Source organism: Canis aureus, chromosome 27 (genome assembly GCF_053574225.1).
Source record: "Canis aureus isolate CA01 chromosome 27, VMU_Caureus_v.1.0, whole genome shotgun sequence".
NCBI lineage: Eukaryota > Metazoa > Chordata > Mammalia > Carnivora > Canidae > Canis > Canis aureus.
In genome coordinates, this window is record NC_135637.1 from 6,684,467 (window position 1) to 6,710,550 (window position 26,084).

General features: G+C 47.8%; 1 protein-coding gene across 1 annotated transcript in view; it reads right to left on the bottom strand.

Moving 5' to 3' along the window:
* Positions 1-25,238, bottom strand: part of TMEM132C (transmembrane protein 132C) — a 300,571-nt gene extending 275,333 nt beyond the window's left edge. Inside the window, exon 1 of the mRNA XM_077875245.1 lies at positions 24,954-25,238. Coding sequence (XP_077731371.1) covers positions 24,954-25,038 — 85 coding nt within the window. The 5' untranslated portion in view covers positions 25,039-25,238. The remainder of the gene's footprint in view (positions 1-24,953) is intronic.
* Positions 25,239-26,084: the final 846 nt, after the last annotated feature.

Consider the following 26,084-nt stretch of genomic DNA (forward strand, 5'->3'; position numbering starts at 1 on the left):
ATGATGCTGGTAGGCAGAACAAAATTTAATTAATTGAATAATTTAACATAGTAATACTATCACCCTGTAATGTATAACTGATTCTTCAGAAATCAAGGCAAATACTCAGGTGTAGGAAGAGACGTGGTTCCGGGGGAGGATGAGAGACACTGATCTGTGGATGCTCGGGCCACAGGGAAAGAGGGCCTCTTTGGTGGGTCTCCCATGTGCATGGTAAATGGTGGTTGCCCACAGCCCCTGAGTTTTGAGATGAGGTCAGCTCCACCACAGATAGAATTTGGTATCCACCCAAATTCTAATTTTTTCTTTTGTTTTTTTTTAAGATTGTATTTATGTATTCATAAGAGACAGAGAGAGAGGCAGAGACACGGGCAGAGGGAGAAGCAGGCTCCTCACAGGGAGCCCGATGTGGGACTCCATCCCAGGACACCAGGATAATGACCTGAGCCAAAGGCAGACACTCAACCACTGAGCCACCCAGGTGTCCTCCAAATTTCTAAGAGAGAAGCATGTTCTCAACCCACCCAAGCACAGTTGTCCACTCCTCTGAATAAAGCTGAAGCCTCAAGGAGGGAGCAGGGCTGGGGTGGAGGAGGGGGCAGTAGGTGGGACCAGAACACACAGGCAACCTGGGGCTGATGCCCAGGAGGGGATCCACGCACAGAGTATGCACGGTGACGACGTGGTCCTTATGACTCTCTCTGGCAGCATCCTCAACAGAGTTCTGGGCAGAAGGGCCTACCATAGAGCTGTTGAGAAGGTAAATGGGAGGAAAACCTGAAAATGCTTTGCCAAAGTGACCTTTCAAAGCACACTTGCAGCTAAAAGCAGTCCTCGGTCACTCTAGAGGCAATTAGAGCAAGCATGGGGGTGGTAAGAGTGGGCGTTTTTCCCCAAACATCTGATAATTGAAGTCAGAATCCTGAGAAAATAAATATTTTGTTGGGCTCTCTTCCATTTGCTTTATAAGCACTGTAGTAATTGTGACCTGAGGACAGTCAGTGGAGACCATGACATTGTTTCAACTGTATAGGGTCTCAGGGGTTTATCAGGCCCCGGGTAAAGGATTATATTTTATTTTTCCCTTGGCTTTATCGAGGTCTATTTGACATATAACACTGTGTAGGTTGATGGTGCACAACAAACTTATACACAAACACACTGCAGTGATTTCCACAGTCCCAGTGGTTAGCACGCCCATAATGTCACATAACCACTATCTGTTTGTAGCAACAACATTTAAGATCTACTCTCAGCCAGGTGCTTGGGTGGTTCAGTCTGTGAAGTGTCTGTCTCCAGTTCAGGTCATGATCTCAGGGTCCTGGGATCAAGCCCCGTGTCAGACTCCTTGCTCAATGGAGAGCCTGCTTCTCCCTCTCTGTCCTCTGCTCACTCTCTTTCCATCTCTCTCTCACTCTCAAATAAGTAAATTTTAAAAATTTCTTTTTTCTAAAAAAAGATCTACTCTCAGCAACTTCCAAGTACACAATATAGTATTAAACATGGTCACTTGCTGGGCATGAGATCTCAGAACTGACTCCTCTTATAACTGGAAGTTTGTTCCCTTTGACTGACATCCCCCCATTTCTCCCACCCTCAACCCCTAGTATCCAACGACCATTCCATTCTCTGCTTATGGATTATGCTTAAAGATTTTATTTATTTATTTGTGAGAGACCCAGAGAGAGAGAGAGAGGCAGAGACACAGGCAGAGGGAGAAGCAGGCTCCCTGCAGGGAGCCCGATGCAGAACTCAATCCCAGGACCCCAGGATCACACTCTGAGCTGAAGCCATATACTCAACCACTAAGTCATCCAGGCGTCCCTGGATTATGCTTTAAAATTCAAACAGATCATTACACTTAGAGTTTTTCCTTAGCATCATTGGGTGTCAGGAGAGAAATGTCCAGATGAGACACAGAATCCTAAAAAAAAGAAAAAATAAACCACACAATGCACCAATCAGGAGATATTTCTAATTGCTCCAAAAGGACTGAGAGCTAGAACTATAGTTGCATCTTCTGAGTTCAAGTCTATGGCAACTTCTAAGTCAGCACCCGCAGCTGCCAGCTAAATGTTAACCCAATGCAGGAGGAACACGAAGGAGACTCAACGTTAATTAAGGTCAGACACTCACTAACCCCCAACCCTGGGAGGTGGAGCTTATTAGAGACTTGGAGCCACACTTGGGACCATATATTACTCGGAGGCCTGACCCAGGGGTAATCCAATAATCCATTTATGACTCTAAATAAATGTGGCTCCACACTAGAGCCTTTCTGAGTTTACAAACCTCTAATATTCACAGCCGCTGGCCCCACGCGGGCGGGAGGCCGTCAGGTCCGGCCCTGCTTCAGCACGGTGTTCACGGCACAGAAAATTACCCAGAGGCAAGCAGTCAATACTACATTATCTCCTTCACTGAAGTTATTTATTCTATTTGCTGCTCTTCATTTCAAGCTAGGGCCAAGTGAAAAGTTGGCTAGCCCAACCCCTGAAAACAACCTCCTGACTCTTTCTGTTGAGTCATGAAAGTTTAAAAAGGCAAAAACTAATATATGTCCACTGCAATTAGGAAAAAACCATCTACTTGGCAGAATTACAGCTGCGTCTCCCCACGTCCCGATTTCCACCCAAAGATCACAGGATGAGTTTGGGTGGAAGAGGCAGGCAGAGAAGTCTAGATTAATCTAAATCCAGTAATTCCCAAAATGGCACACAGATAAATATGGCTTATTTTTATTATTATACACTTATTTTAATGCCTATTACAAGAAATTATTACAAGTGTATCAAACCCTGAGATATATATATATATATATATATATTAGTAAGTTAAAGAAATAGTTTTTTTTTTTTTTTAAGAAATAGTTTAATGAAAAGCATTAATTCCTTGCATACTCCTGATTTTATCCAAACCTCTGCTCCCCAACCCTCAGAGCCAGGAACCAGGTAACCTAAGACCAATTCCTTTCTCAGCTCCAGGGGCTGATTCTGATCTGTCCAAAGCGAATCCAGCTCCCTTCCCTGTGACTGGCTCCAGAATGGGTAGGAGTCTTAAATATGATGAACAAGACAAAAAAGGGGAATTTGTAAGGTGGTTCTCTCCATTCTTGAAAGAAAGCCCTGAAAACCTGGTGGACCCCTCCAGCCATGATAAAATATATTGTGCACCCGAATGCCACAGACAGCTATCCTGTGACCATGAGGACAACCAGCGTGAGGATGAGGCCAGCCCTGAGGATGTTCCAGAAGAAACAGGATGATGTTGACCACTAAGGGAACAGTAAGCATCAATGAACACGGGAACTACACTACTTCTGGAGTGTGAGCTGGAATGTACCTGAGATATTATGACTTGCACGTCCAAAGCACCATAATTGTGATACTATATGATATGGCCAGAGATCAAGACCCTCTGATCTAAATATCTGATCAGCCCCAAGTATTTGCTCCTGGGTTCAGGCTTTAGAGCATGAGCTTTGTAGACCAAATCAGCACATATTCCCTAAAATGCTAAGCTTCTGTGGTAATTAAACCAGGACCAGGAGAGACAAGCATACATGGACAAGAGGAAGAGAGGCCAGAAGAGGCACCCAGGAAAATGAGCTCTGTTCATTCTTTCAAGCAGTGTTTCACTTGGATGCACTGGATACTCCAGAACATCCAGAAAATACAATAAGTAATAAGGCAAAGTCCATGTCTTCAAGAAACCACAGAGGGATCCCTGGGTGGCGCAGCGGTTTGGTGCCTGCCTTTGGCCCAGGGCGCGATCCTGGAGACTCGGGATCGAGTCCCACGTCGGGCTCCCGGTGCATGGAGCCTGCTTCTCCCTCTGCCTGTGTCTCTGCCTCTCTCTCTCTCTCTCTCTCTCTCTCTGTGACTATCATAAATAAATAAAAATTAAAAAAAAAAAAAAAAAAAGAAAAGAAACCACAGAGCAGGGCGGCGATGGAAGAATGCACGGCTCACCAGGATCTGGAAAGTGCACCACTCTCCGCGCCAGAGGACGGAAGAGCGGGGGCGCTGAGGCCGGTGTGACTGAGCTGGTGCTCACAGCTGAACAATGTGTCCGCACGGATCTCCCGCTGCCCAGCAAGACTTTACGTAGGACTTTTTTTTGTTCTCTTCCTTTTCGAGTTGGCTCCTCCTTGAGGGAACTGAAGGCACACAGCGGGAAAAGCCTGAGAAGTTGTGCAAAGGGTCCCACCTGGCAGAGTGGACGGGGCAGGCAGGCGGCCGCACAGGTTATCGTTACTTCTCTTGGGCCACACTGAGTCTCAGCGTTCCCATCTGTGAAATGGGAAGGGGAGCTGTCTTGCTCTCGAGCAAGGCTGAAGTTAAGATGGAATTATACATTTGAAAGGTCTTTAAAAGCAGTCATATGATACATTGATGCTGAGGTTACAGCAAGCCAGCTCCTCGGAGACAAGTCAAGGGGGAATTGAGGCACTGAAATAAAATACATCAAATCCAACTACAGTATGAATTGCAAGACATCCAATGTCTTCCTGTGCTCAGGATGCCCCCATCCGTTTTCCTGCCTGCTTCCATTTTATTCTCTTTCAAGAATGGTGGGGGGAGCTAGCTGAACCACAGGTTCTCAGAAATGCCACCGTGCTCTCAGGAATCACAGGGAGTGGTTTCACTATTGTCCAGTATTGTTGGGGGGTCTTGGACAAGGAGAGACACTGGCATGTCCCGGTTTCTGTCGAAGCAGCATAGGACAGGAGCTGTGTGCCCTCCCCCCATCACCTTACTGCTCCAGCCCACTGTACCAGCAGGACACCTTCAGACAGGTGCACTCAGATGCTAAACCAGGAGCCTCTAGCACATCCCATGAAATGGATTCCATCCTTTACACCTCTCCTCCAGATGCCTCCCAGCCCTGTTCCCAGGGGGTGAGCACCAAACCCTCTACTGCTTTAGCAAAACCCAAAATCAGTCACCATTTTCTTTCACTCTGATTCCCCAGGAGATCCGATTGTCTGATTCCCCTCTGGAAATATTCTGTGCCAAATGAAACCTGAGCCAGGTCATTAATTATGAAAATTCACAAAGCATAATTATAATAATTACCCCGATCACATAAACATTATACCACCATGAATAATTTAATAGGAATCATGCTTTTCAAGAGAACGGCAATTAAAATAAAACCCAGGGAGGTGACAGGGAGGATGCACGAGATGCACGCTCTGGTTTGTTCTAAGGGAGGCTGTCCTGCCACCAGAACGTTCCTTTTTGGTTGTCAAGAATTACTCCTGACCTCTGCAGGTTGAGAAACAAATAAAACAATGACAGGCCAGTTTAGGAGGAGTTCTGCTTCTGAAAGTGAAACTCAGGATCCCAAAAAAGATGTTTTCCCCTAACTAAAAGGGGGAAATATCTCTGGACAAGTTCCAACTTCTGTGTTCACGCATCAGCAAGAAGAAATGAAGAATCCTGTCTTATCCTACAAATACATGGCAATATTCAAGCACCCCCAGTGCCTGGAGATACTGTAGAGAGCCAGCTCTAGAAAGAAACACACCTATTCTGCACCCCCTACCCCTCCCGTGGGTGGTATGTGCAATTAAGAAAAAGTTCGAGGAGAAAGGGATGATATTTTGTATTAAAGACAAAACATAGGGGCACCTGGGGTGCTCAGTCAGTTAAGAGTCTGCCGACAACTCAGGTCATGATCCCAGGATCCCGGGATGGAGCCCCGCATCGGGCTCCCTGCTCAGTGGGGAGCCTGCTTCTCCCTCTCCCTCTGCCTGCCACTCTGCCTATTTGTGCTCTCTGTGTGTGTGTCAAACAAATAAATGAAATCTTTAAAAAAATAAAATAAAGACATAAAACCCACCCTACTCTGTGACTTTTCTTATCACCAAAAGTTTTTGGTTTTGATACCTTATTAATAAGGTAAAAGCAAGCAACAATTTCAATATGATAGATTATCTTCATATTAGAGAATTAAGTCATTTGGAATGGCCAGAAAAGAGAGTTGCACTGCACGGAGATGCCAGATGAAGCCAGAGAGGTGAGTGAACCCGGACTTTGGGAGGGATGCTCTAGGCTCATGAAGAATTCAGGAGACACCACATGGTCAGATTTACACAACTCCTTACCACTTACAGAAAGCTGATCTATAGTCTTGTTTGCTGGCTTTTAAACATTTTTAACTCAAGATCTATTGTCAGAAATGCATTTTACAATGCAAGCCAGACTCAGGCATGCGCGCGCGCGTGCACACACACACACACACACACACACACACACAGAATACTGAGACCTACCATGTGAAATGCATGCTGAGAGTTTCTATTCTATTGCATTAATTAAAAAGAAACCCTGGTAGCAATCCACTATATCGATTTCACTGCATTCTTATGTATTAGTTCAATATGTATTTATGAAGTGCTTACTGTATGCCCAGCACTGCTCTGTGTACCTGGATTTCAGAATAGCCAATAGAGACAGAATCCTTGCTCTTGAGCAACTTAACCTCTTAGCAGTGTGAGTTAGGAAAACACAGCCAGCTGCACTTTCCACGTCTACTCCGTATGGGAGGTGGGCAGGGATTATCAACCTCCTTTTGACTGATATAAGTATAGGCTCCGAGTGGAGCTGGGCGGGGGGGGGGGGGGGATCTGATACAGGTCTATGTCCAAGGATCTCCATCTAAGTATATTTCTTCACATCCTTTTTGGCCAGGAGTCTGTTGACTGCAAGAAGCAGAAAGCAAACTTGAACATGCCTCCTGGAGTGGAGGGACAATGAGGGGAGGCGGTGCTCCCTGAGGCCAGGGCCAAGCAAGGGAACAAAATGGGACCCTTAGGGTGGGGGCAGCCTAGTAGTAGCAGAGCCATGGGAAGAGCCCACCCCAGCCAGAGGCAGCACAAGAAGCAAAGTGAAGGGGGAGAGGCACCTGTGGTTCAATCTCCCCACAGTCTTCTGTCTGGATCTCAGAGTACCTCTGGGAACCAGAAGCAAGGGAGTCCAGAGGTGCAGCCCCTGGAGCACAGGAGCACAGGACACCAGCAATGGACCTCCAGGCAGTCCCCTGTGCCAGGTGTTCAGTGGAAGGATGGCAGGGCCACACTGAGGTGCGGGCACCAGGCAACCATCGGGGAGACAGGAAGCAAACCAGGGCCTCTAAGCCCCTCTGGACCCTCCTTCCCTTCCCCCCATTTCTGCATCACTGGCATCCCTCCTTCGGTTCCTCCCACAGCCCCGGGGGGCTCAGCTCTCAGCCACACCTTTGGCACCTGCCCACCCAGAGGCAGGGTCATCTAGCAACGCCGGGAGACAGTTCTCATTGTCACATCTGGGAGAAGGGTGCTCCTGGCAACTAGTGGGTGGAGGTGGAAACCCTGAAGACAGGGTTCAAGTTCCTAGACCCTGGAAGCAGGGCTGGCTTCACAAGCTTCCTGAGTGCATGACCACCGTGGCTTTTACTGCACCTCGGATTTACCTGTTCTTGGCTGTGCTCACGAGGAATTCTAGGATCTCCCCCAGGAACTTCTCTGAAGGTGCCCCAATTCCCTCTGGGCCCTCCCTTTCCACCCAGGTAGGCTGGCTGCAGCACCCAACCTCACCAGGAGGGCAGTGCACTCAACTCTGAGTGCCCAGGTAAGCTGGTCTATGTTGTGAAATGATGTGAGCTTCTGTTCAAGATCATGATTCTCAGCTGGGAGTGGAGGGTGTGTATATCAGGACCCTGGGGGTACACTTAGCATTCAACATGCTATTCAATATTTCCAATGAGGAATTGAAAAATGACATATGTTTTATGTTAGATGAACTGCAGAAGGCAAAGTTCAAGGGTCTGTTGCTCTCCTAGCTTGCAGAAGACAGAACAGGAGGCTTAAGGAAGAGTCCACCCCTCTGGGAGAAGGAGCAGAGAAAAATCTCTGGATTTTTATAATTATTGGAAAAAGAGCATATATGTTTAAATCTGGGGAATGCTGCCTTAGATATTGGTTTATTGACTCTGTCCTGGTCTGGAACAATCCAACACCCAGTTAAGGAGGCAGCTGCTCTGTTGACAGTTGGATGCAGATGGCCTCCAGGTAGGAGAACTCATCACTGGAGATTCACAGGATCCTGTTAGCACAGGCTCCACTGCACTTCCATGACTGCAAAGAACATTCCCTTCTTGGTCTTTAGATTCATTCTTTCAGGATTTGGGGAAGTCTCTCTTCCATTTTTTCCAGAAGCCCTGGCTCCCAGTTCTGTGACAGAGAGGCAATCAGGGCACTCAAGCATGGAGAAGGAAGCGGCACCTATCAGATTTGCCTGCTGCATCTGCCGCCACGCCTCCAGCCAGTATTTGTCCCGGTGTGAGGTGGGAGACAATTTTGGGTGAAATGTAGAAAGGCTTTTAGACATGTTATCAGCTATGTATTTATTTTAATATTTTGGGGGGAGAAATGCAATTAGCATGTAAAGCAGTGACGTTTGTGGAAAGTGTTGCTTAGGGCAAAGCTCAGACTGAAGATCTGAAAAAGAGAAGAGCTGTTTTTAAGTAAATGGAAATGCAGATGAGACTAATAAATGGCAAAAATTATTGAGAGTCACACAGGAGAGACTGCAAATTAGGAAATACTAATTTAAAAGTCACGTGCAATCTTCTGTCTTTGAAGATGGGGACTGAAATACACCTGTCGGGTAAACCTTCTCTCTGAAAACCTTCCAAAATGAGTTCTGCAAGTGTGTGTGTGTCGGGGGCGGGGGGCACTGCACCCCTACAAACTACATACCCTGTGTTTGTGCAGATGCTGTGATACCTCCACAAACCCGATAAAGATGTTCAGTGTGTTGTTCACTCACATAAATGGATGTTCTAACAGGATTATACCCCAAGGAGAGGGACTCTTTTTTCCTTTTTAACAACTAAATATGGATTTAGAGTCCCTTGGGCCTAAAAACTAACATCTAATCCCGAGGGTGTGTGTGCCCACGTGTGTCAGCACTTTGTCCAGGAGCATGAAAGCCCAGAAAAGCTGGTTATGCCAGGAAGGAAAGGTGGCAGGGAGAAGCAAGAAGATGGGATTCTTCCCTTCGACTGTCACCAAACGGACGGCTTACCTAACAGGAGACACTCCAGGACAGTCGGGCTTCAGGGCATGACTGGGGTTTGACCCATTGATGATTCAAAACAACTGCTGCCAGTGAGGTCCCCTGCTTTCCTCTTGCTCTTCAGAACCTCTGGTTAAAATTTTCACACTGGCCTCCACTGTGCTGGGGGGTGTCCTGCAAGTAGGCTTATGGGGACTCTTGTCGTGTGAACCAGGTCACAGAAGGGAAGATCCCTGCAGGGATCATGGCACATGGGCGATACCAAGCTTACAGCAAATACAATCATCCATACTCAGAACTTCATGTCCAGAAGGGCCAGATCGATTCAAACTGAATACAGCAACTGCTTTGCAATCAATATCAATCAAACTGAGGGACGGTCCACCAAAACACTGGCCGGTACTCTTCAGAGTTATACAAGACAGAGGGGCCCAGTGATTCCTGATTCTAAAAAGACCTAAAGGAATTTCACAACTAAACAGTGTGCAGTCCTGGATGTGATTCTGGACCAGGAAAGACTTTATTTTGCTGCAAATGATATTATCAGACAACTGGCAACACTTTAAAAAGCCTGTCACTGGGTAGCAGTACTGTGACAATGTCACATTGTTTATTTTGATCACTGCCAGGTTGGGTATGTAAGAGAATGTCCTGGTTTTAAGGAAGCACACACTGAAGGGAGTCGTATGTGCAACCAATTTATAATTAGTTCAGAAAAAAATATGCATAGATAAATAAAAATAGAGACACAGACGGAGAGGGAGATTAAAACAGAGAAAGAATGCTATAAGCAAGCATAGTGAACTCTTAATTCACTAGGTGGGCTAGGTGAAAAGTATATGGGATTCTTTGTACTGTTTTTGCAACTTTCCTTGAAATCTAAAATTATTTCCAAGTGAAAAGTTTAAAAAATATTATGATGCAAGACATACTTGATACACAGCAGGCATTATTCAAACGAGAGTTCCTCAATCAGGAGACACTTGGCAATGTCTGCAGACATTTTTGGTTGTCATAACTGGGGAAGGGCTGTGGTACCCTGATTTAAATACTTAGAGAAGAGACAAGTTTCTTCAGGATATTCTCCTTCTTAGCCTTCTCTCTCTCCATCTCTGTCTCCTGCCCAGCATGTTGGCACATTCCATCCACCACATCCAGAGGTTCCTATTCCAGTGGACACTGCTTTGGTCTGCCTGACAACCCTCTTATCCCTTCTTCCAGTACCAACATCCCCTCTCCTGGGAAGCATTCTTCTCCTGGCCCCAACCACGTGGACTGGATGCAAACTTCAATATTTGTCTGGATCTTGCTGCTGTGTGCACATGTGACGACTATGCACAAATTGGACCATCACTAGCACCTCACCTTTCCTACCCAAGTTGAGTGATCAGAAGCAGGGGTGAAAGATTGGCTGTCCTGAGGCCCTAATCTAGACCATTCATCCCACAAAGCATTTAGTATATTTTGGATGTGTTGCCACAACTTGAAAGCAGGGCCATTTCCCATTTTTAAAAATCCTGATTTCTTGGTTTACTTGAACCATTAAGACCTCAGTGACTCAGGTCATCAGTGTAACAATTGTACCTATCTCCTGATGTTTTTGTGAAGATTGAGTTAAAATATATATATATATGTGAACATCTGTCACAAAGAATGCCCTTTGGGAATACTACCCACTTGTTTGAAGGGGGAAAAGGTATTTGGATGCACAAAAAATACTTTCTTTTTTTGGTAGGTACTGCAAATGCAAAACTATTTAAATTGAGTTCATTTAGAATCTCCCACACCTGGTACATCTTGATAATCACTGATGAGTACAAGAGAATATTAAAGTACCATCACATGGGATGCCTGGGTGGTTCAGCAGTTGAGCATCTGCCTTTAGCTCAGCGAGTGATCCTGGCGTCCTGGATCGAGTCCTGCATCAGCTCCCTGCATGGAACCTACTTCTCCCTCTGCCGGTGTCTCTGCCTCTTTCTCTGTGTGTCTCTCATGAATAAATAAATAAAATCTTAAAAAAAATAAGGTAGCATCACACACTCCTTCCTTCACCCTGTGAACAAGGAGTGTCTAAAACAGGACAGCTGGTCAGTGTGGTGTGGCCCATGGCCATCTCTGGTTGGAGTGTTCATTCACCCCTAAAAAGAAGGACAGTTTGACATAGAGAAGTTGCAGCCTATCCTTCTGATTTGAAATGTATAGACATTGTCTAGGAAAATAATATAGTGTAATTCATGTAAATAAGAATACAGACACTCCCCCTTTTCAGAGTAGCTCAGTGCAATGCCACCAGGACAGAATTAGCATGGTAGGCAGTGGACGCAGTGGCCCCTGGCCAGGTACCACAGGTAGGGTGGATGGAAGAGTGGCTACCTGGGATTGGAAACTCAGGCACTACAGACTTGGTAGAGCAAGGAGGGCAGTCAGCAAGAGGTGCTGGAACTGAGTGGATTGAGAAGCTGGCAAGCAGAAGAACTGCCTGGTATGGAAACAGGGCAAGGAGTGACACACACAGAAAATGAGAAATCTGGGGCACTTGGGGGGCTCAGTTGGTGAAGCACCTGCCTTTAGCTCAGGTCATGATCCCAGGGTCCTGGGATTGAGCCCCACAATGGGCTCCATGCCCAGTGGGGAGTCTGCTTCTCCCTCTTCCTCTGTATTCTCTCTCAAATAAATAAAATCTTAAAAAAAAAAAAAGAAGAAGAGATGAAATCTGGAGTAAGCTCTGTGATCCTGAATTAGAATTTGAAATATCAATGTGAACCCATATTTTTTTTAGAGGGAGCAGTGGTGGTGATGTGTGTAACAACACTCCCTGGCTCTGTCCACTGAGAGGACTGGAGCACCCCAATAACAGTGAGCACATTGAGAGCCTAGATTTTGGTTTCTAAATACCATACTGATTAAAAGGAACTCGGCTTGATTCTAGGCCTGGGACAGGGAAATTACAAAGTGTGCTTGGAAGATCTTATCCCCAGAAAGGAAGGAAGAGCTTAAAGGACAATGAGCACATGTGAGAGGACACAGAATATGGTAGAATGGCTCCCACTGGCCAAATGTTAGATATTCTGAGCATCATAATAGTGACAGTAATGAAAAAGAAGCCACAGACAAAAGAAATCCTGGAGCCCCTTCTGCTAATAAATTCACAAATGAAGTGTTGTCTAAGGGGAAGAAGAATATTTACATGATCTCTAAACATCTTTTCATGAAATATTTATTAATTTCTAAGAGAACAAGAGTGACTTTGCAGTAGAGAAGCCTGGCACATGCCACCTTAATCAAGTGATCAAAATGACCATCATTCACACCATGACAAATTTAAATCATGGTCCACCTGACCAAATGCAACAAGAACAGAACATCCCTTCTGAGGCACTCCTGCCAAAGGTGTGTAATCAGAATCTAATCATGAAGAAACATCAGATGAACCCAAATTGAGAGATAACTGGCCTGCACTCTTCAGAAGTGTCACAGTCATGAAATTCAAGAAAAGACTGAAGGGAAAAAAAAGACATCTGATATTAAAGAGATTGTCCAAACAGGGGAGACTGAGCAGGGGTCTAAAAACTGGTAGTAATGCAGCCACGTCAATTTTCTGATTTTTGAGGTTGTGTTGTGGTTTTGCAAGACAATATCTTTGTTGGTAAGAAAACACACACCAAACATCCAGGGGTGATGAGCATCTATTTTGTCAGTTACTTAGAAATGGCTTAGTAGGCAAACGTTCTAGGTGCTTCTCCTTGAAACTTTTCTAGATGTCTGAGTTTGTTTAAATGAAAACAAGAAACCTCCAACTTATCGTCCATCTCAGGAAGAAGGATATTCAAGCTTAAAGGACTAGTGTGCCTCGAAGAGGGCACTACTCATGGAGAAAGTGAAAAGATGGTGCTGGGCGCCCAACAATGAGAAACAATGGGATCTAGTCCCAATGTGAGGGGGCCAGAAAAGGGAGTGCTACTGAACCCAGTGAGAGTGGGGGTCTTACACAGGGGCTCCTTGACAGGCGTTGCAATCACGGGGGCCAGAGGCTCCGGGAGCAGGTGGGACATAAATGTTCCAGCCTCCTTCTTCTCCTGCACTCCAGCTACTAGGGCCCTGTTGGCCAACCCCAGATGGACTCCAGCAGACACAGGAACTGCCCTCTACAAAGGTCAGCCCACCAGGGCCCAGACTAGGGTGCAGAGAAGAGACATCATATCTGGAATGTGGGCAAATATACAATAACCCATTGGCCCCTTTATAGTCACTCTGAGGCCCACTGCACAGACTCAGAAACTCCAGAGGCTTTGCAGGATCAAGCAGCATGCCCATATCGACACAATGGAGCAGGGATTTCACTCAGGAAGGTATGAGCACCACACCTTACTCCTGCTTCCCAAATAGGACCCATCAGGGGAGGCCAAAGCTGAGGCCCTGAAGTGCCAAAACAAGCTCTTTCTGGATCCTGCCTTTGTCTCTCCAATCATCTTTTGCATCTGATTTTGCCTGATGGCAGAGAGTGCTGGCTTGACAGGCAAGTGATAAACGATGTTTACTCATCCCCAGTTCAGGCAAGTCTGACACAAACTCAATTAGTCAAACACATCTTGATGCTGCCTCCTGTTCATCCATACTGACTCAAGTAGATTTCTGAGCAATAAAGAGACACAACTTGTTTGTATGACTTCTCTCTGTCTTCTCTACCTGTGCTGCCCATACTCTTGAATTTGGAAATGTAGGAATATTGATTCTTGTTTTGTCCCTAATCACTCACCTTTTTCCTCTGCACCCCACTTTTAGCCCTCAAAAACTCCTCCCCCAGGTCTTAAAACCAAACCAGAGCAAACAAAACACAGTATGGCCTTTCTTGGGTTTCTTGGGTGCCTCACCTCAGCAAGGGGCAGAACTTGCAACGGCCAAGAGCTATCACAAAGAACCTAAAAATGAAACCCACACCATAACAGGCAAAGAAAAGAACTAAAACAAAGAAACAAAAAATACAAAACAAAACTGATGTCATAATTGAACACCTGGATCAAGCCGTATCTGATGACTAATTTTAGTATAATTTCATCATCCCCCAAAAGATATCTTGTACCCATGTGCAATCACTTGCCATTATTTCAGTAATCCACTCAGTTGTTCAGAGAAAGTCCTAATCAAGGATGTTTTTCCCTGTTTACAGTGAAATTCTGGTCTCTGTTTTAAGTTGATTCCTTTCATATGGCCATCTCTGGGAAGCATTATCAGCAAAGGAGCCCCTCTCGAATCTCACCAGGAAGGAAGAGGCAGTGATGCGCAGAAAAGGATGCCACATAGAAAGAAAGTTGGTAACTTGAAAATGTCACCTCTGGCCAGCACATCTGAGCATCACAGTCCTGGACAAACTTTCTCACCTTGAACCCAACAGGAACACGTCTCTGAAGCAACTGGGTGAAAGAAGGAATAGTGGTGGGTTCTGTGCTCACTTAGAAACCCTTCATAAAATGTGGCCATCTGGAGATGTCCAGCATGTGAAAACGTACCTCCCTATTTTTCTGACCTTAGCAGGATCTAAGAGATTTACTCAGTGTGAAAGACAGACAGTGTGAGAAGCTGAAGACAGAATGAAGTCATTCACTCACTAAGTAGGAAGAGCCTCCTATGTGCCAGACACCAGGGCCGCTAAGCAAAACAGATAGATACAACAGCAAATGAGACAGGCACTTTCTGTTCTCACACAGCTTAAATTCTAGAGGAGAGGAAGATAGATAAACAAATAAGTCAAATCTGTGCATTTTATCAGGTGGTGATAAGACAAAGAAAAACAAAATAGGGAAGGGGCACAGAAATTGCCATAATGGATAAGAGCAGATAGCACAGACAAAGGGTGACTCCTCTATGAGAAGATGGCCTGTGACCAGAGACCTGAATTAGATATCTGGATGTTTCCCCACAGCAGTCAGGTGCAAAGGCCCTGAGGTCAGAGCCTATGTGGGTGTTGTGAGCACCAGCGAGGAGGCCAATAGGAATGGAACAGAGTGCATATGTGAGATCATGGGGGTTGAGATAAGGCCAGAAGGGTGCCTTGGAATATGACGGGAGCTTCTACAGGATTCTAAACAGAGGACAACGCGATCTCACTGCCTCAAGAAGAGTCTGAAGGGGGCCTCCCCAACCAAGATGCAGCTGCTATGTGAAGTGGATGGTGGACATTTTGGTCTTCCTTTAGAATTATTAAAGATTGTCTATACAGGACTAGCAGTAATTGCATAAAGAAGTGATAGGACCAAACCATTAGCAACATGTGTGCCTGGAGAACAGGAGGTTAAGACATCTGAGAGGAAAACAAAAACAAAAACAAAAACAAAAAAACACCTGACCAAGAAATCCCAGACCACTGAGGACAGGTAAGAAGCTGATGTCTACAGACATCCTGCCTGTGAATGAGAAAGTGAGCCCCCAGGCCACCTCCCCACCAAAGCCACTGCTGGTGGACCCATGGCACAGGTGGCAGGGTACAGGTGTCCAAGGGCCACGGCCAGGGAGACAGCTGAACAATAGCAGGGAACCACAGACTCTGGCAAGAAAATGGCATTTTCTTGAGAAAATGGTGGCTCAGTCAGTGAAGCGTCCGCCTTCAGCTCAGGTCATGATCTCAGGGTCTTGGGATCGAGTTCCGCATCAGCTCCCTCCTTGGCGGGGTGTCTGCTTCTTCCTGTCCCTCACCTCACTCATACTCTCTCTCTCTCTGTCTCTCTGTCTCAAATAAATAAAGTCTTTAAATTAAAAAAAATGGCATTTTGTTATCAGGACATCTGCGCAATAGATGAAAACACTGAATTTCAAGGCAAAATGCAAAGAGTCTGCTCTCGGAGTCAAGTCACTGCTTACAATTAAAAAGGGGAAAAATAAAGAAAATGGTCACCCGAGGCTGTGTACTGGCCCAAAAGATTGAAAAAAATTGAAGAAAAGAGCACATCACTGCTTAGAAAGCAGGAAAGAGGAAACAGAGCTGCAGCAGAACAAATTGCCCCCAAATGAGGACTTTCCCCAGGATTTTTTTTTTCCTTCCTAAATGAGGAGGCCAGAGCAGGAAGCCTCTCAGAGTTGCTATCCACTGCTGATGCATAGCTTCTGGCAGCTTTAGGAACCCAGCCAGAGCCCCTGAAGGACCCAGGTGGGCACCTCCAGCACAGCACGAAGGACCCTAGTCTCCGAGGAGGGCCAGGGTGCCTGGTCCACAGCTGGTCCCAAAGGGAAGTCCGTCGGAGGAAGGAATGAAGGGAAGATCAAGAGCCAAAGCAAACACAAAACAAGAAGCCACTGTACATGGCAGGTGCCTGGGGAGGTGGGCGGCCTGCGTGTGCATACAGCCACAGGTGGACTGCTCCTCCGACTCCGACTACACCTGTGACAGGCAAAGCCATCCAGCTGACCTTCGCTTTCCTTTGTGTCACTCATTTGGTTGGTTGGACAGACTTGCCGGCCGGTGTCTGTTCCCGTGTCTCACACCACCCGACTTGTCTCTGGGCCACCAGGCCCTCTCACTCTCTGTCCTCATCACTGCGGTGGAGATGAGGTCAGGCTCCCGAGACCAGCGTGTCCCAGGCCTGACCCATTCTCAGCTCCATTCTTTCTCATCACAGTGAGGGGCTCACAGTTGGGCCGGGGACCCGAGGGAGCAATGTGAGATGCACTCCACTCACTTTTTCTACAACCATTAGGGAAGTCACTTTCTTTTCCCTGGGTGTGCTGTGTGAACCAAATGTAAAGCTGGAGGGACGCCTGGGTGGCTCAGCAGTTGGGCATCTGTCTTGGCCTTTGGGCATGATCCTGTCCACATCGGGCTCCCAGCAGGAAGCCTGCTTCTCCTTCTGCCTCTGTCTCTACCTCTCTTTCTGTGTCTTTCAGGAATAAATAAATAAAATCTTTAAACAATATATCCATGTATAGTTTCAACTGGGTCACAATGTTTCTTCTCCTCCATGGCTTTGATAAGTCGGCATGTAAGAATAGCTATGACTTACTGAACTTTCCTATGTGCATGATCTTACCTAAGTGTGTGGAATGGTGGCCACCAAGAGATGCATCCACTCAGAATCCGTGAACATGACCCGATTTGGAACACGGGTCTTTTCAGGTGTAAGTTAGGCAAGCATCTCAGGATGAATATCACCCCAAATCAGTGACAGGTGCCCTTCTAAGACAGAAGGGAGAAGGTAGGCAGAGAAGGCTATGTGAGAATGAGAGCAGAGACTGGAGGGATGTACACCTGCCCCCGGGGAGCACCAGGAGTCCATGAAGCTGAAAGAGCAAAGAGGGATCTTCCCCCAGGGTCTTCAGAGAAGGCACGGCCCTGCCCACATTTGAGTTGGGGTGTCTCGCTCTAGGACTGAGGGAGAGTAAGCTTCTGTGGAATGGGGCTGCCCAGTCTGCGGTCACCGGTTACAGCAGCCTCAGGATACTAACCTCCTGAGTGAAGGGCTTCCTGCCCGGCTCTTCATGCAACATTCTCAGTAATCCTACAAAGTGGGTGTTATAACTTCAATCTAATAAAACTGAGGCTGTTGGGGCACCTGGGCAGCATGGTCCACTGGGGGGATCCGACTCTTGATTTCACCTCAGGTCTGATTTCAGGGTTGTGGGACTGAGCTTCTCCTTCCCTGTCCCTCTGCCCCTCCCACTTGTATGCTCCTGCTCTCTCTCTCAAATAAATAAATAAATCTTAAAAATAAATATAAATAAATAAAACAGGCTGGATGGACATTGGATGATTTTGCATCCAGTCCCCATCCCATCGTCTTTTGTAAACAGTTCTTCAATTTTCCTCTGGGAGAAATGCTCTTTCCCCCCAAATACGAAATGGTAGAAGTGTCCGTCTAATTGCCTTAGCCTTTTCTAGACAGAGATGGCTCTAGGCTCCAGGAAACCTGTTCTCATTCCTTAATACACTGTAGAATCATCAAAAGAGCTTCTAAACAATAAAAATGACCAACCATGCATCTCTGCTCACTTCTTGTCTACCACTAGCAAAGATCCTGACTCAATCAGCTTGGAGTAGGGCCTGGGGCGGGGGGGGGGGGGGGGGGGGGCGGGGCGGCTAGGGCGGGGCCAGGGGGGGTAGGGTAGGGGGGGAGGAGTGGTTAGCATTTTTGAAAGCTTCCCAGGTGATTCTAAAGTTCAGCCAGCATTCTGGGCTTCTTTCTCCCTAGAATTTAAAATGTGAGCATAGAGATAAAAACAAATAAAGTGGTTGGAGCACCCCAAAGCAAGGCATCAATTATAACAACAGGTACTCTTGAACAGGCAACTTCTGCCCCCTAGGAACCCTGGTCTTTTACCTTCAAGATCATGAGCTCCAGATCCCTATTTCTCAGGTGGCCTTGATAGGCTTCTGCTGCTAACAGGCTTCTGACCAATGCATCCAGGGAATGGCAGAACAAAGGCTCAAATTTAAGCTCCTGCTTCTATGATGCTGAGCCTCCCAAACTAATCCATAAGTGACAGCTCTGTGTGTTGCTGACAACAGAAAGGGTGCTGAGGAAGAAAGAAAAGGCATTTTATGTCAAGAAAACACAGTCTTCTATGGAGCCTTCCAACTGCCTCGGCATTCGAGACATTTGCAGGTGTGGACCTAACACTGCTCTCATACCACTAAGAACTTCCTTAATCAGTAAAAAAGCAATGTGCACACTGAAGGAGACAAGGAATCAGTAACTCTGGGAGAGTATCTAGAACCATTGTCCTGGAAATCTTGCTAATTCAGACTTGGCTGAGTTGTATTTCACCTTTGTTCTCTCCTTAAAGGCAGTTAACTTCTAAATCCCTAAGGTGCTTAAACACTTTTGTTTGGCTCAGCACATAGGCAGGAAGGAAAAAGTCCTGCAGAGAAAACAGTTTCAAGGGTACAAGAAGTACCCACCTGGAAACCAAAGCGAGCCAATGAAACAGCATTTTTATCCTTCCTCAAAGTATATACAAAAAAAATTCTAATTAATTCTCTTAGCCATACTTAGGGTATAAGATGTATGCACTTGAAAAGGATTATACATAGAGGGGAAAATATTAGAGATACACTGTTTTAAGTTTCTTACACAACAAATAAAACAGCATAATATATTTTGAATATAGGCTTTGATTAATTAAAGATGTATATAGAAGTCTGAGAGCAGTGGCTAATATTTAAAGAGATAATATAAATAGCGAGCAAATATATGAGATGGATGGAATCATAAAATATATATCCAATTTAAAAATACACAGAAAAAGAAGAAGAAAGGTAAAGAATGTGTGTAATATAATGAAAACAAAGAGCAAGGTGGTAGATTTCCATACAAATGTATCAATAACCACATTAAATATAAATGGTCTAAACATAATGATTAAAAGACAGAGACTATCAGATTGAATAAACAGACAAAACCCAACTACATGCTGTCTACCAACAATCATCATTAAGTATAAAGACATAGACTGGTCTTTAAAAAAAGATTTTACAGTGAAACCACTAATCAAAGGAAAGCTGAGGTGCCTATTATTAATATCAGACAAAAAAGACTTCAAAACAAAAAAAATTCCAAAAATAAAGAATGATATTACATAATGATAAGGAGGTCAATTCACCAAGAAGATGCAACAGCACTAAGTGTGTATGTACCTAAAACTGTGTTCCAAAACACATGAAGGAAAAGCTGACAGAATTTTAGTGAAAAATCAACAAATGCAAAACTTAGGTGGAGATCTCATCACTCCTCTCAATAACTGACAAAAGAAAAAAATGAAAAGTCAGCAGGAATATGAAGTACCTGAACAACACTATAAACATTTGAAGACCTTGGGCTAGGCAGATATTTCTTCCATGTGACACCAAATTACTAAGAGAAAAATTAATACATTGAACTTCATTAAAATTAAACACCTTTGCTCATCTAAAGACATGACAGGGAGAAAATCTCTGGTAAACATGTATCTGATAAAGGACTCACATCCATAATATATATAAAGTACCTTCAAAGATCAATAATAGGAAAATAACAGCCAATTAAAAAAAATAGGCAGAGGTTTGAAAAAGACAGAAGATGGCAAATAAGCACAAAAAAATAATGCTCAACATCATTAGTTATAAGAGTGAAAACTAAAACCTCAAAGAAATACCACTGCCCACCTATTAAAACTCTTAAAATCAAAGAAAACAAAATGGAGAACAGTAAGCAGTGCTGGAGGTAAAAATCAACTGGAACTCTTATATCTTGCTGCTGGGAATGCAAAATGTTACTATGCATGAAAAGAGTTTGGAGACTGATAAAGTTACACATACAGTTAGCACACCACCTAGCAATCCCAGCTCTAGGCATTTACCCAAAGGAAATAGAAAACTGCGTCCACATGAAGACTTGTTTGTGAATATTTATAGTGACATTTTTCATCATTACCAAAAGCCAGAAGTAATCCAAATATCCCTCAACTAGGAAACGAATGAACAAGTGTGACACAGTCATTTGATGGAATATCACACATCATTAAAAAGGAACAATCTCTGTATTGTATATAGGTGGATATTTATTAAACACATTGTGCTAAGCAAAAGGTAGCATATTCAAAAGTTGCATACTGCAGGATCCCATTTTTATGGAATTATGAAAAAGACAAAACTACAAGGACAGAGAAGGAATCAGTGATTGCCAGGGGCTGTGGGCAGGCTACCCAGTGGCACAGAAGAATTTGGGGGTGGGGGTGATGGAAACATTCTATACCTTAACTGTGGTGGTGTTTGCATGACAACATAAATTTGTCCAAGCATATCATTGTATTCAAAAGGGTGAATTTTACTGTATGCAAATTATATCTTAATAAATCTGACTTTTAAACAAAGTGGATTGCTGTAAAAAAATAGTTCTATCAATCAGACTTTCCATTTATTCCATTAATTCAGTAATACTCTCTTTTACTCCAATTAATATTACCAAAGACTCATTTTTATTAACCTTGCTCCTCATGACTATGGATGTATGAAATATCTAATGCATGCAGAGGCTTTATTTTAACCTCTGCTCACGGAGGTGCTAACTACTAATATAATTGAGAGTTCTGAGTTTTCTGCCTGACACTAGCCACTCTTGTCATTAAGCTAACTGTGAACAGTGTGATGAAGGAAGAAGAGCCAGAGGCCCAAGTGGCTAGTGGGGCACAGTGAGGAGGGAAAAGCAGTTGAATAGTCACCCCACCCAGGAGGCACTCCCAGGCTCAGCTTTGTAGCCATATGAACATGTGTACTCAAGGTTGACAGAGCACCCATACTCTTTTTTGTGTTTTTTTAAGATTTTATTTTATTTTTTTTAATTCATGAGAGACACAGACTGAGAGAGAGAGGCAGAGACACAGGCAGAGGGAGAAGCAGGCTCCATGCAGGGAGCCCGATGTGGGACTGGATCCCTGGTCCTCAGGATCACGCCCTGGGCTGAAGGCGGCGCTAAACCGCTGGGCCACCGGGGCTTCCCAAGCACCCTTACTCTTAAGGGAAGTTGGAAACTCTGCTTTATATGTGAATCTTCTCAATTTGGGGGAGCTCATTCACTTTTAAAAAATGACACCGTATGGACAAAACAATGCTTGTCTGTGTCTGCAGGTCATGAAGTTTACAAGCACAAGTCAGAAGCTGTGGCTACGGAGAAAAGAATTAAAACAAGCCCAGAGTCTGGTGGTTTAACAGAATGACTTCCAAGAAGCTGAAATCACTTCTAAGAAGCTTCAATGCAGCAGACTTTCAACTTGAGACAGGAATGGACATCCGTGTGCACTATGTCTACCAAGTGGGTGTGGGTGCTGTGTATGTAGGAAGGACAAAGCATGATCATCATTCTCTGGTGTCAGTATGCACCCTGGGTCACTCTCCACCCTACTTTCTACTCATGAAACCTGACATAGGCCCCAAATCCCTTATCAGAAACTCAACATCCCAAAGGTTTGCTTGTTTGATCTTCATTCACTTTGTGGCCAATGCTGATCTAAAGTGAAGTGAGGCTGCTTAGGGTCTTATCCTCCCTTATGTCCTTATACAGTTGGTGCAGAGTGGCCCATGTATGCAATGACAGGGTGCGACCATACCCAGCTTGGGGGTGTTACAATAGATGTACGTGATCCTTTGAGTCTAGCTAGCCAGCTATTCAAAGATTTCCATCATTCTCAGTCTTGAAGTACATCTGGCCCCAACAACTTCAGAATAGGTTGTTGTCCTGTGTGACCTTCCCAGGGGTCCCTCATGTCATGAACAACCATTAGTACACGCTGATGACATCGCAGCCCACCAAGGCCCTTCCGCCGCTCCATATGCTGTCAGTCAATACCTCAACCTCTAACTGAAGGACACTTCACCTCACCTACCCAAGCCTTAAACCTTAGGTCTTAAATCCTAAATCTTTCAATGCCCTGGCTATTTATAGAACCTCCCAGGAACAATGACTCCACTCCAAGGCCTGAAGAATTGCAGAGCCTTAAATCCAACAGCTGAAAATAAACATACAATTGGTACTAAAAATTGATCAGTGGTTTCGAGGATCCTAGAAATCAGCACTTAAATCCTTAGGCAGGAAGAGTCCGAGGTGGCTTATTTATTTATTTATTTTAAAGACAGCACACATTTAAATGAGGGTCAGGAAACTTTCCTTTCTATAAGAAATCTCACGGAGTAAACATTTTCTTTGTGGAGGAATCAGAGGAGACATGTGGTGCCGGGTTTTTGGTCATGGGAAACAATGGAAAATATTTGCGAGAGGATGAGTTGTGGACCACAGGCCCCCAAACCACAAGGTGAAAACTGTTAGGCCAAAGTGAGGAGAGGAAACTGAAGGTGGCACTAAGCCAGGAAAGGGGTAGGGGTGGGACACTTCCATCCCCACCATCTTCATCACCCACAACCCTTGCTGTGTGAACAGCATCTTTAAAACAAAGTCCCCGTTCCACTTTCCAACCAAATTGCTGCTCCTAGCCTCTTCTACATGGCTGCTCTTCTAAATCACAGTTAAAATCCTCTAGACAGGGGAGAAAAAAAGGAATTTAATTAAGAGAGGCTCACAACTTACTTTAAAAGGAACATTCAAAGTTCTTGCCTGATTAAATCCTCTACAAAGGTGGGGAGAAAATCAGGAACTCTGACCCAGCCGTTGCTCACTTTAAAATGACACCACCTGGGGCACCGGCTGGCTCACTGGTTGAGCACCTGCCTTCAGCTCAGGCTGATCCTGAGGTCCTGAGATCGAGTCCCACATCAGGCTCCCCACAGGGAGCCCTGCTTCTCCCTCTGCCTGTGTCTCTGCCTCTCTCTGTGTTTCTCATGAATAAATAAGTAAAATCCTTAAAAAACAAGAATAATAAAATAAAAACAAAATAAAATGACACCACCTTGCTCTACAAAGCGTTTTCCATTCACCAAGTCTCTTTACCATCAAAGAGTCCCTGGGAAGTAATTTGGGGAAGGGATTTTTTTTTTTTTTATGGCCACTTTACATTTTGGGAAACTGAGTCTTACAAATGCTAGAACCCAGAGCTCAGAGCAGAATTAAAGCACCAGAAGCTTCCTGTTTGCTCTTTCAATTCGGCACCAAACTGGAAAGTGTCCCCATGTCTTTCAGCGCGCACACAAGCTGCTGCTACCTGGAGCTCCCCAAGAAAGGGGCGCTACTGCCAACAGCTTTTCTTGTCCAGTCGGTGCGCCTGAGAACCTGCAGCCGCGCGGAACGCCAATTCCTGGGACTCTCAGGCGGTGGATAAGGACTTGGGAAAACCATTGCTACTTTTTTCACCTCCAGTGGCAACTTGTCTCTCCCGACGCATCTGCAGCCCAGCCCGCGGAGCTTCTGGCGGGAGAGAGCCGGGAGGTCGGCGGCTGGACTCGGCTGGGCCCAAGCGGCGGCGCGGCGCGAAGGTGCAGGACGCGGGCGCCCCGCGGCTCCCCCGGACCCGGGACCCCCGCCCCGCGCGGCGCGGTTGGCGGGCGCAGGCGCCTCGGTCCTCCCCGGCGCCCGGCGCGCAGCCCGGCCCAGCCCGGCCCTGTGCGCGCAGCGGTCCCCGCCCGCCCGCGGCCCCGGCGCGCGAGCCCCACCACCGGGCCCCGCGGGGAAGGGCGCCTCAGGCCCCGGCCCCGGCCCCGGCCCCCGCCCCGCTCCCCGCGCCGCTCCGCCCGGGCGCCCGCACCCCCGCCCCGGCCCCCGCCCCGGCCCCCGCCCCGGCCGCGCCGCCGCAGCCGCCGCTACCCTCGCCGAGCCCGCTGCGCTCCGGGCGTTCCTCGCCGCAGCCTTCCCGGCCTCCCCAGCTCGCGGTCCCCCCATTGCCGAGATGAGGAGACTGAGGCGCGCGGCCTCCGGGGACCGCACTGCCGGGAGCCCGCCGCCGCGCCCACCCCCTTTCCGCACGCCCCGGGCACCCCGGCCGCAGCCGGGCTCCCCGCGAGCTGCGCTCTGAGCGCACGTCCCTCCGGGGGCCGAGGTCGCTTCCTCGGACCCCGCGGCCGGGGCGCAAAGGACCCGGTTCGCCCTCCCGGATCTCCAGCCCTGCCTGACCGGCCCGGGGGAGCAGAGGGGGCAAGGATGCCGGCTCCCCGCTGCACAGGGTGACTGCAGGGCATGGGTTAGGCCCGCGCGGAACTCGGGCGCGGGGGATACAGTGCCCCCCGCCACGCCCCCCAGCCCCGGAGAGCACCCCGAATCCCGAGACGTGGGACCTCTGAATGTGCCCCGATCCCAGGTAGGCGGCGCCCAACTGGGTCCTCCTGGCCAGGGCAGGGCCTCTCGGCGCCCCGGGCGCCAGCGCCAGGACCCGAGCCCTCCCCCTCCCCGCCCCGGGGCCCGCGACAGCCCCGCAACGGGCTCACTCTGACCGGGAAGTTCCCGGGCGCCAGCGCCGGCGGGACCGACGCCCGCCCCGCCTTACCTTTGCCCAGCAGCGCGCCCAGCACCAGGCTCAGCGCCCCGCACAGCGGCGCCACCGGCCCGGGGGCCGCGCCCTCGGAGCGCATCCTGCGTCCCGGCAGCTCAGGCCGCCCTCCGCCCGCCCGGGGCGCAGTGCCGGCCCGCGGGCCCCGCCGGCTGTCCCATGCCCCGGGGAGCCCCCCAGCTGCGAGTCGGCCGGCCCGGCTGCGGATCCGGGGGTCGCGCCCGCGCGGGCCGTGGCGCCGTGGCCGCTCCGGATCCCGCGGCAGCGCGCGCTCTGGCCCGGACAACTTTTCTCCAGCCACAGCCGCAGCCGCCGCCCGCCCCGCCCCGCCCCGCCCCCAGGGCCCGCCCCCGGCCCGCCCCCGGCCCGCCCCGGGCCCCTCCCCGGACCCCTCCCCGGGCGGGAGCCGAGCCGGGAGCGCGGGAGGGGCGCGGGTGCGGGATGGCTGGGGGCGGGAGAGGCTGGGGCGCGGGCGCGGGCGGGGGCGGGGGGCGGGGGGCGCGGCTCCGGGCGCTCGCAGACTCCGCTCCGCAGGTTCGCTGCCTCCCTTCCCCGCTCCCTGCGGCTCGCGTCCCGGAGGCTTCCGCGCGGGGACCCGCGACTCATGATGGAGCTGGACCCCCTCCCTCGCCACCTCCTGTGGCCGCGGCGGGGCGAGCGGTAGTCTGTCCCCGCACCGCGATTTCAGGTCATCCCCTGATTTTTTTTGTCTGGAGATCTGAGGACATCTGGAATTCACAGTCCCGTGCATCTGCTGCGGAAAGCTCAGATAGATGGATAGATCATTCGGCGGGGCCGGCAACGTGCAGAGCGGCCTAACGAGGGACACGGGCGGATAAAGGCGTGTGCACATCTGTGTGTGTCTGTGTGCGTGAGGCAGGAGAGCACAGCGGGATCTCTGAGCGGGGACTGGGACGCTGGGGTGCAGGCATATCCTTTTATGTGTCTGGGTCTCGCCTCCCTCCCCTGTGTTTTCACTAACTCTTCGGGGAGGAAATACCCTCTCCCCCAGCAGACCTGCTTCCGCAATAGCCTGGGAGATGTACACGCGCCCCCCAATACCACCCCACTTCCAGATGCTCCCAGCTCACGCTCCTGCGCTGACCTCCTTCCTCGCGGGGACCCCAG